This window comes from Hyla sarda, chromosome 5 (assembly GCF_029499605.1).
Source record: "Hyla sarda isolate aHylSar1 chromosome 5, aHylSar1.hap1, whole genome shotgun sequence".
NCBI lineage: Eukaryota > Metazoa > Chordata > Amphibia > Anura > Hylidae > Hyla > Hyla sarda.
Window position 1 is genome coordinate 56,895,430 of NC_079193.1, and position 12,073 is coordinate 56,907,502.

Genomic DNA, 12,073 nt, shown 5'->3' on the forward strand with positions numbered 1-12,073 from the left:
GATAATTATTGAAAGGATTAAGATTTTTAAAAGTCCTTTACAAATCTGTTTAACTTTCTGGAGCCAGTTGATATATAAAAAGTTTTTTCCTGGAATACCCCTTTAAAAGGGTACTCCGGTGGAATTTTTTTTATTTAATTTTTTTTAAATCAACTGGTGCCAGAAAGTTAAACAGATTTGTAAATGACTTCTATTAAGAAATCTTTACCCTTCCATTACTTTTTAGCAGCTGTATGCTACAGAGGAAATTCTTTACTTTTTGAATTTCTTTGTTGTCTTGTCCACAGTGCTCTCTGCTGACACCTGATGGCCATATCAGGAACTGTCCAGAGCAGCACAGGTTTGCTATGGGGATTTTCTCCTGCTCTGGACAGTTCCTGATACGGGCATCCGGTGTCAGCAGAGAGCACTGTGGACAAGACAAAAAAGAATTTCCTCTGTAGCATACAGCAGCTGATAAGTACTGGAAGGGTAAAGATTTTTTAATAAAAGTAATTTACAAATCTGTTTAACTTTCTGGCACCAGTTGATTAAAAAAATTTTTTTTCACACCGGAGTAACCCTTTAAAACCTATTATAACCTGACAAAACTTATAGCACTAGTTCATCACCTGTCATTGTACTCCTTTTTTTTCCCAACCAGTGTTCCTCCAGCTGTTGCAAAACTAAAACTCTCAGTATGCCCAGACAGCCAACAGCTGTCTGGGCATGCTGGGAGTTGTAGTTTTGCAACATCCAGAGGAACACTGGTTGGGAAAGAGCTCTCAATGGTTGCAGCTGATCATTATGTTTTGCAGGATTTGTAAGTTTGGGTATATATTTAATTGTTTTTATGTGATAATCACTAAAATATCCCTTACTGTTACACTACACCTGTTACCTAAAAGGAATACACTATATAGGGGGAGATTTATCAAAACCTGTCCAGAGGAAAAGTTGCTGAGTTGCCCATAACAACCAATCAGATCACTTCTTTCATTTTTGAAAAGGCCTCTGCAAAATGAAAGAAGCGATCTGATTGGTTGCTATGGGCAACTCAGCAGCTCTTCCTCTGGACAGGTTTTGATAAATCTCCCCCTATATGTAATTTCCGCATGATATCATGTGCAATCTGAATGTGTGACATGTTTCGATAAACCATTATATGAAAGAACCCATTTTGTATCTATATCTCTTATCTAATCGCAAATCTTCCTAAGGCCTCATTCACACTTCACTATATAGTATTTTGCTGTTTTTTTTTTCTTTTTCAGACGTTATAAAATCTCCAAACCAATTTTTAAAGCTAAGTTTACACTCCTCAGTTCTGTCGCGGAGTCCGTCGAAAGGAAAAATACTGCATATCTGGTCATTTTTTTTTCTCCGCTCAACCTAAAATACCGGAAACCCGATGGACCCCATTGAAGTCAATGGGATCCGTGAGAATGCGGCCGTGTCGGTTGTACTGTGACCTGTTTAGGGTCCGTTCAGTGAAGAAAAGAAAAAAACTGTGCCCTGAACAGGCCGGAATACAACCGCCGTGTGATCTTAGCCTAAATCGATTGCTACAAAAAAATGACCACAGAAACTGTGTGCGAGCATGGCCTTAGTGATTTGTGTTTCTGTTGTTTGGGAGAAAGATGGGGGTCACTGTTCAGTTTAACAGTGGTTCCAGCAGGGCTGTCCAAAACTGCATGCACACTTGGCTACCGCACTAGGTTTTTGCTGGTGTGGGTATTTGAATTTTATGTAGAGGTTACGCTATAGTTTTCGGGGTATGCCTGGGTTTGAAATCGTCAGCATGCCAAGGTCTATAGATTTGATCACATTTTCTCAGTATGCCATTGGCATGGTTTCCTTCTGTATCCTTACCGGAGCATGTGAATGCATCCTGGGCCTATTTAGACTGCATTGGTACCATATATAAAACCGTAGGGTTGTCCCGATACCATTTTTTAAAGCCGAGTACGAGTACTGATACTTTAATTCTAGTACTCACCGATAGATGTGATTTCCATTGATAATTTTTGTGTGATTTTGTTGTCAGCGCCTTTATCTATGTAAAGACGAAAGTATTTCATACAATTATATAATCAATCTTGAAGAAAAGAAATGGGGACGGCACTAGTAATACGGTAGTTCAGTCTATTATGAATGTGCACAATGCACTCCACTTGCAGGTGGATATGCAACCTCCACTCTGGAGGTGTAAGTGAGAGGGAAACCTTTGTGTCAGGAGGTGCTTAACGTGTATCAAAAGGTAGCAGAGAATATAACAACCATGATGAAAGAACAAATACGGAGCACTCACACTGTGACACTTGAGCGAAGGCTGTCGGCTGAAGGTGATCTCCGTTCCGAGTATCCATGGCGGGGAGGCGGCAGGTGTAACGAGGGGAGCCTCAGATGCCGGCTTCTGAGGCTCCCCTCGTTACACCTGCCGCCTCCCCACCATGGATACTCGAAATTGAGATCACCTTCAGCCGACAGCCTTCGCTCAAGTGTCACTGTGTGAGTGCCCCCTATTTGTTCTTTCATCATGGTTGTTATATTTCATACAATTAGCTCATTCATTCAGATCTAGGATGTGTCATCTTAGTGTTCCCTTTATTTTTTTTGAGCAATGTATATATATTTATATGCTTCCAAGAATGAAAATAAGGATGGCACTCAGCAGGCTTCTGCTGTAAAACGTTGCTTTTATTCGTGATGCTGTGCATAGTGCAGCCAGATCCGCAGTGGGCAGTGACGCCTGGACCTCTCCCCAGGACTGTGCAAAAGCTGTTTCGTAGCTTAGAGCTACTTCATCAGGCCCCCAGGGTGCTCTAAGCTACGAAACAGCTGTTGCACCGCCCTGAGGAGAGGTCCAGGCGTCACTGCCCACTGCGGATCTGGCTGCACTATGCACTTTGTACAGCATCACAAATAAAAGCAATGTTTTACAGCAGAAGCCTGGTGAGTGCCATCCTTATTTTCTTCCTTGGAAGCATTGCATGGAAGCGACTTGTGCTATCTAGGATAGAGCACCACCTGAACGGCATCACTCCTGCCGAAAGATCGTAGGCTGTTACATAAACAGATCTATTTGTATGTAGTGCCAGATAATCTGCAGCTTACTTTGCACATATATATTTATATAGTGACACAGTCTAGTAGAGGTTAACAAGCATATGTAAGTGTAGATTTAGTTGCTTTTTTATTTTTGCATCCCCAAATGTCAGAGAAGTGTGGCTCAGGGTTGGCTGTGCTCTCTCTGGTGATGCCATGCCCACTCCACTTGGTGATTGACAAAGGGTTAATGGGTATTATGCCACACGCGTGGGGAGTCTGCGAGTAGTTCTCAACCTGGGCAAACGACAAGGGGCCGCTGTAGGCGGAGGAGCCCTGTTTGTCCGTCATTAGGCGGAGCAGGCATGAGGTGAGCGGAGAGAGGCATTGTGCCCTGGGGTATAGCTCCCCTCCGTCTCCTGATGTTGGGAAGGTAAGGAGAGGGGGACTGCTGAAAGGTTTTTTTGTTTTGCCTTGCAATTGGCTGTAATTGAATTCCACTCCAAATAAATGCCACACCCGTCTTTTTAACCCTCTACGATGTTTTGTTTTTTTGCATCAATAAATGTAATGTCCAGAACTGATCTGTTTGCAGGGCGGCCTATAATGATAGGAGCTGCCTGGCAGCAGATCAGGTCACAGTGTTGATCCTGGAAACCAATGTTCCCGTTCAGGATGTTAAATAATTAAACGTGATAAGCAAATTGGAATTATTTGCTGTACATCCAGATCGGCAGCAAAGTCGACAGCTGCTATATTTGGGCCATGGCCTTTCAGAGGCTATGGGAGGCTTGGTGTCCGCTTTATAATACCTAGCATTATATTTCTCTGTTGCCCAAAGTGACCAATCAGAGCTTAGCTATCATACGTTAAGCAGAGCTCTGATAGGTTGCTATGGGAAACATTTTATTTCCCCCAAAGAGTACTCGCCTGCCCTTTGGGGGAAATAGGGGAGGGGAAAACTTGTCCAGTTGCCCATAGCAACCAATCAGCTCGCTGCTTTCATTTTTAACAAGGTCTCTGCAAAATGAAAGCAGCGATCTGATTGGTTGCTATGGGCAACTGGACAACTTTTCCTCTGGACAGGTTTTGATAAATCTCCCCCTTGGTGTTTGGTATTACAGGAAATCTCCAATAATGTGTTCTAAGCAAAGTGCTATTGTCTTGTTCTAAGAGCCATTTATTATTCTTTGTATCTCATAAGGCAGCAATGTTAGTGCTCAGGTGACTTAAAGGGGTAGTCCGCCCCTTATCCCCTATCCAAAGGACCCCCAGTGATCTCTGGGCCGGCACAGTGGTGTTATGAACACTGAAGCTTGGAGCCCCACACCTCGCCCCCTCCATTCATCTCTATGGAAGGGGTGTGACAGCTGTGGTTGCCCCACATCCGATGCGGAGATCGCTACGTGCACAGATGGCTGGGGTGCCGCGCCAGAGATCGCGGGGGGTCCCAGTGGCCGTACCCCTCACGATCAGACATCTTATATCCTATCCTTTGGATAGGGGATAAGGCTGCTTTCACACTATAAAATTCATCCATTTTAAAGATCCGTTTGATGTTCCGTTATGAAAACCCTGAAAATCGTCCATTAAACGTCCTTTAGAAAATCCCATTATAGTCTATGGGATTTTTACATTATCCTTTTTAATCCATTCTAGTCCCTGTTATTAATAACGGACGTTATTTTGTGACTGGAGAATGAACGGAAGAAATAGTGTATGTACTAATTCTCCACTTACTATCTTCTGGCACAAAATAACGTCCGTTATTAATAACAGGGACTAGAATGGATTAAAAAGGATAATGTAAAAATCCCATAGACTATAATGGGATTTTCTAAAGGACGTTTAATGGACGATTTTCAGGGTTTTCATAACGGAACATCAAACGGATCTTTAAAACGGATGAATTTTATAGTGTGAAAGCAGCCTAAGATGTCTAGGGACTGAGTACCCCTTTAAGTAAGTAAGTGAGTGAGTGAGCATACGGAAGAGTTATACTGTTGTATAGGCCAACACTGGCATAATAAACATGGGGTAAAATGAAAATGGGTTTACTTTTTTTGGGAGCTGTCTTTTGGTGAAATATTATTATATTACAAATTCCCCAATTATATTATTATTAGTCTATAAAGCTGACTCTAAGGTTACTGATAAGTTTGATTCCAGAACTATAATCTCCACACCATGATGTATATATATTACCTTTTGCTGTGACTTTTGGAATTGACAAGTTAAAATATCACATAGAAACAAAATAATGAACAACTTTTATTATGCATTGTTGTGTAATCTTTGTATATTGTCATGCTCATTACTTATGCTTTTCCATTACAGGTCCATTTCCCTGATGTTGAAAGAGCTGAATGGCTAAACAAGGTATGTGTGATACATTTGTAGTCATTTCTATTGTAGATACTACATTAAGTGCAAAAATATGTCACAGATCAGTGAGGACAATATGTACACATATGCACAGTTCTGCAGCATCCACATATATACAACACTGCTCCATGCACAGTAGAAATATACACATACAGCACGTATAGCACATATAGCACGCACAGATATATACAGTATATACACTCACACACACAGTCCTACATCTTACACCAGTGTTTCCCAACCATGGTGCCTCCAGCTGTTGCAAAACTACAACTCCCAGCATGCCCGGACAGCCTTTGGCTGTCCGGGCATGCTGGGAGTTGTAGTTTTCCAACAGCTGAAAGCGCCCTGGTTGGGAAACACTGTCTTACACATTGTGCAATCCCTGCACACAAATCCTATTATTCCTTCCACCAGTCCTCCCAGAAATGTGACTGATCACATTATCAAAACATCATGGAAGTTCCTTCAGCTACCTATGACCTATTGTTCCGTTCCATGTTTGGTCCTTCCTGCTCCATGGCATGCTGCTTCCTTTTCTGTACTGCACTGATCACACTGACCAATGCTAGGCAGAGAAGGGGAATTAATTAATGGTGGCACAGTCGTCTTATTGATCGGGTACAGAGCATTATCAGGAAACTGATATAAAAACTGAAATAAAGCGCAAACGGATGCGCTCCGTAGTGTAACACCAAAGGTGAGTTGGTAACGCTAAGTGTGAATTGCGCTTACCACATGAAGTTGTACTCCAACCAAGTACAACAATGGAACAGGGCGTATCATCAAAGGGTCTCTGCAGCTTCGTCCCGCTGAAATAGAATCACGATAAAAACAAGCAATCTCCAGGTAGCAGAGCGGGATCAATGGAAGCGCTGAGACCAGATAAGAAGTTAAAAGTATTAATTTCCCATAATGCAACGCGTTTCACGGTCACCCGCTTCCTCAGGCATCAGATGGCTGGGGTGCCGCGTGGAAGCGGGTGACCGTGAAACGCGTTGCATTATGGGAAATTAATACTTTTAACTTCTTATCTGGTCTCAGCGCTTCCATTGATCCCGCTCTGCTACCTGGAGATTGCTTGTTTTTATCGTGATTCTAGTATTAGGAAAGTAGTCTGGATGGTTTGGCACTGCTGAACAAGTGGGTGATCATACTCTGTGATTGACAGCTCCCTTCATATGCATACTTATACCAAAACCTGTCAGTCACTGCCTATGTGACTACTTAGCCCAGAATGAGCTGAGATTTACATGAAGAAATTTTATCCTGCAGTTTTTCCTACAAACTATATCTAAATCTGCTCCGCTCCTCCTACTCTATAACATGAGTCTGCTTTTTAAATGTGACAGGATCCCTTTAAATGCTGTTTTTGGAGATAGCACAGTGGTATCTGCTGACGTTATGGCGGTCTGTATACCTGTGCTGTTTTACACATTTAGCCCGTAGGCCTGTGGCCAGTTTTTTTTATAGGATGCACAAATAGAATAACAGATATTCAGCGAGGCACTTGGCCAGGTTGCCCTCTCGCCAACCTGCTACTGTACTTGCTTTGGTTAAGCAGGTTCCAGCTTCCCAGATACAATAAAATCAGGAGATAGAGGGTTTTATTTACAAAGGAGGGAGAGAGCACCAGTTCTCCTTGCTTGTTGGTAAAAATTTGATGCACTTAACCTATAAAGATCTGAAGCAAGTAATGGACTTAATCAAGGGATTTGGATATTTATTCAGTGTCCGAATGGATTGGTAGAAGTCCATCCTGCTCCCAATAGACCATCACAAACTGGAGCAAGGCGGGAATCACAAGCTTTCACATTGAGGAAAGATTATCTTGGTATCAATAAATCCGCTTTCCTAAGGGACTATAAAGCATCAGGTAGAATTGGGGTTTGGAAAAAAAATATATGTATTTTCCTAAGGCCGATGAAATAGCATAAGTCAAGATGATTATTTTATCAGAAATGCTAGGGCCAGATCTGAAGCAAAGATATATGGCAATGTTACAGGGCAGTTCTGGAGGGAAAACCTGTTTCAGTCTGCCAGGTCACGCCCCCTTCCCGCGAACTGCCGGGCCCCCGTACAGGAGATCGCGGGGGGCCCAGGATAGAGGATATACGTTTTTCAGCACTGGATATCTCCTTTAAAGAGGACTAGTATCAAAGAATTTAAGTTTTTTGTTTGTTTTATGCATTTCTTATTTTCTCCGAAAATAACACTGGGTCTTATATTAATTTTAGTCACAAAAAACACACTAAAACTTATTTTCAGGGTAGGGCTTATTTATTTACGGTATGTACCTTGAACAACATGGGGGGGCTGCAGCAGTGTGGAGGATGGGGGGCTGCAGCAGTGTGAAGGATGGGGGGCTGCAGCAGTGTGGAGGATGGGGGGCTGCAGGAGTGTGGAGGATGGGGGGCTGTGGGAGGATGGAGGGCTGTAGTAGTGTGGAAGATGGGGGGGGTGGCATCCTCCACACTGCTACAGCCCCCCATCCCCCATACTCCTACAGCCAACCATCCTCCACACTCCTACAGCCCCCCATCCTCCACACTCCTATAGTGCCCCCCACCCCTCTGCCATAATAAACCACAGTACACATTTCATCCCCAGTGGAGACCAGCACTTACCCACCTTCATACGGTAGCGTCCGCAACTTGTAACGTACTGTACGGAAGCTGTAGCTGGCGGCGACGGCGGGATCTCCTTCTCTTGCTTAGCAGACGGGGGCAGGCACACGTCCGTGATGTCGGCCATGCATACGCGCGGGCGGTTTAAAGCGACAGCGTCCCTGCCCCGGCTCAGTTACGGTAACTTGCCGCGGGACCAGCCAAAGGAGGGGGTGGGGGGGGTCTGCGGGCATTACTGGCGGCCGCGGTCCGGATCTGGACCGCGGTCCGCCAGTTGATTACCCCTGGCCTAGGTCTTATTTGTAAAATGAGTGTGAATGCTAGGCTAAGGGGGTGTGATTAGAAGCATCATAAATACACCCCTCCTGAACATCATTCACATTCCCTGAGCCCAGCATTCACCCCTATTTTGGAATGAAGTTCCTGCCCCTCTGACTATTCTGTGAAAAGTACAGATGGTCAACAAAATGGTAAAATCCCAAACTGAAGGGCTTAGAAATAAAACAAAAATGTGGCGGATGCGCGCTGGAGAACTATTAAGGGAGCTCAGAAGCTTGTTTCATGCATGGCTGCTGTCTGCAGAGGACACTCACCATTAGGACTGAAACAACCAATTGATTAAAGAAACTAATCGATTAGTTATCAACCATTTACATCTATTAATCTGTTGATCAATTAGTTGGTCAGCCAATTTGTAAAGTTCACATACACATAGTAATTATCACTATGTGTATATGCAGCCTATTTAGTGAAGATGGGGCCCAGCACACACCCTCTTCTGTAGCTATGGTGAGTCCCCAGTTGTCAGGCTCTGTGCTAAAGGCCAGACTCGCAATAATTGAGAGAAGATGCAGGAAATGGAAGATTATGTGTGCTGCCGCCCCCCCCCCCTGTTATGTGTTCGGCCCCCCCTCCTATGTGTTCTGGCCCCCTCTTATTAAGTCTGTTGGCCACCTCTTCGCTAAGCAGGCTTCTCGGGGCATGTAGGATGGACAACCAGGGAATGTGCTTCCTCTCCTATCTGCCACAGGTAATAAACAGGGTGGGGAATAAGGCCCTTACAAGGAAAAAAGGAAATATATATTTAACAGAATTATTATATATATTTAAATATAAAAGAAGCCCCTCCTCTCAGCATCTAGCCAACCACACAAACTCTCTACACGCAGAATTCATCCCTTACATAAAACACACAGACCTTCAGTCCGATCCCCTCCCCCTTCCCTCCCTAATCTAACTACAAATTATCTTCTTCTCCACTATGGTTATTTTTATCCAATTAATCAAAACAATAATCTGCCAGCTAATAATCTATTATGAAAATAATTATCGCAGCCCTACTCACCATTATTGACCGACATCAGCAATCATGGGGATATTGGTAATTTTACTACTTAAAGGAGTACTGCAGTCTTAGACACTTATCCGCTCGGCTCACCCCCTCCATACAGCTCTATGGGAGAGGTGGGGATGCACGAATGCTGCAGCTCCGCCTCTCCCATAGAGATACATGGAAGAGGCCCCGTACAGGAGATCGTGGGGGATCTCAGTGTTTGGACCCCTCGCGATCAGACACTTATCCCCTATCCGGTCTAGTGCTACAGATCTCCTTTAACTCCCACAATCAAATTAATCGTGACATTTTGAAGAATAACCTGTGTTTTGGATGTTCATTCGGCACCTCAGAAACACCTTCTGTAGGCCTTCCTGTCTGCCATGGTAGATCTTCTAGTACAGCCTACTGCAGAAGTACAGATTCGATAGATCAGTGCAATGTGATAGCATTTCATTGATCAGTATAAGCAATCTAATAATTTGCTCATAAAAGTCCTGTTAAAATATAAATATATAAATATATAATATACCCATATGCATGGTAAGTTACCAGCACGTAATCTTCGGTGCTACCACTGCTCGTCCGGTCCCAGGACCTATACTGCCTACCTAATGTGGGGAAACTATGTTGACAACCTAATGTGTAGGGAACAATACTGCCTACCTAATGTGGGGAACTATGTTGACAACCTAATGTGTGGGGAACAATACTGCCAACCTAATGTGGGGGAACTATGCTGACAACCTAATGTGGGGGAACTATACTGACAACCTACTGTGGGGGGAACTATGAGGCGAGTATATACTAAACTCTATATTTTAACTGCAAAAGTTGGGGGTCGTCTTATACGCCGTAAAAAATACGGTGTGTGTGTATGTATGTGTGTATATGTATATATATACACACACACAGTACAGACCAAAAGTTTGGACACACCTTCTCATTCAAAGAGTTTTCTTTATTTTCATGACTATGAAAATTGTAGATTCACACTGAAGGCATCAAAACTATGAATTAACACATGTGGAATTATAGACATAACAAAAAAGTGTGAAACAACTGAAAATATGTCATATTCTAGGTGGAAAGTGTCCCCAAGTGCAGTCACAAAAACCATCCAGAGCTACAAAGAAACTGGCTCACATGCGGACCACCCCAGGAAAGGAAGACCAAGAGTCACCTCTGCTGCGGAGGATAAGTTCATCCGAGTCACCAGCCTCAGAAATCGCAGGTTATCAGCAGCTCAGATTAGAGACCAGGTCAATGCCGCACAGAGTTCTAGCAGCAGACACATCTCTAGAACAACTGTGCAGAGGAGACTGTGTGAATCAGGCCTTCATGGTAGAACATCTGCTAGGAAACCACTGCTAAGGACAGGCAACAAGCAGAAGAGACTTGTTTGGGCTAAAGAACACAAGGAATGGACATTAGACCAGTGGAAATCTGTGCTTTGGTCTGATGAGTCCAAATTTGAGATCTTTGGTTCCAACCACTTTGTGCGATGCAGAAAAGGTGAATGGATGGACTCTACATGCCTGGTTCCCACTGTGAAGCATGGAGGAGGAGGTGTGATGGTGTGGGGGTGCTTTGCTGGTGACACTGTTGGGGATTTATTCAAAATTTTAGGCATACTGAACCAGCATGGCTACCACAGCATCTTGCAGCGGCATGCTATTCCATCTGGTTTGCGTTTAGTTGGACCATCATTTATTTTTAAACAGGACAATGACCCCAAACACACCTCCAGGCTGTGTAAGGGCTATTTGACCAAGAAGGAGAGTGATTGGGTGCTGCGCCAGATGACCTGGCCTCCACAGTCACCGGACCTGAACCCAATGAAGGCAAAAGGGCCAACAAGTGCTAAGCATCTCTGGGAACTCCTTCAAGACTGTTGGAAGACCATTTCAGGTGACTACCTCTTGAAACTCATCAAGAGAATGCCAAGAGTGTGCAAAGCATTAATCAAAGCAAAAGGTAGCTACTTTGAAGAACCTAGAATATGACAGATTTTCAGTTGTTTCACACTTTTTTGTTATGTATATAAATCCACATGTGTTACTTCATAGTTTTGATGCCTTCAGTGTGAATCTACAATTTTCATAGTCATGAAAATAAAGAAAACTCTTTGAATGAGAAGGTGTGTCCAAACTTTTGGTCTGTACTGTATGTATATGTGTATATGTGTATATGTGTATGTGTGTGTGTGTGTGTGTGTGTGTGTATAATATATATATATATATATATATATATATATATGTATATATATATATATATATATAAAATATTGTATCCCTTTTCAAATAAGAAATACCGTAACCCCCCTCCTTTCTCATTGTTCTAATTAAAAAGAATGTAAACAAAAACACGTTTGTAAGAATATCTTAAAACAGTTTGTATCACTTTCATTGGTCCCTGTGCAGAATGTGACTCATTTTGAATACATTTGCAGTAATACCCTTTGGACCATCCTTGCCTCACTTTATGGCATTGTGTCTGCTGTTTGTGTGGTGCCTATTTTTAGCATGGTCTTATTTATTCTTAGCTCTTTATTCCAAGCTCGGAAAGTTATGTTTCCTAATTCACTCTTCATGTCTTCTCCACAAGCTGGCTGCTCAAGAGTTCTAGAGGGGACACCATGGGGACATAGACCATAAACATCAGCTGAATAAAAGAGCACTGTCGTCTTTATAATAGAATT

The 12,073-nt window shown here is 43.1% G+C and overlaps 1 protein-coding gene across 7 annotated transcripts in view; it reads left to right on the top strand.

Annotated features, from left to right (window-relative positions):
- ESYT2 (extended synaptotagmin 2) overlaps window positions 1–12,073 on the top strand; it is a 172,652-nt gene that overhangs the window by 83,437 nt on the left and 77,142 nt on the right. For all 7 annotated transcript variants that reach the window (XM_056519550.1, XM_056519553.1, XM_056519552.1 and 4 more), the window contains exon 2: window positions 5,365–5,406. In XM_056519550.1, coding sequence (XP_056375525.1) covers window positions 5,365–5,406 — 42 coding nt within the window. The remainder of the gene's footprint in view (window positions 1–5,364; window positions 5,407–12,073) is intronic.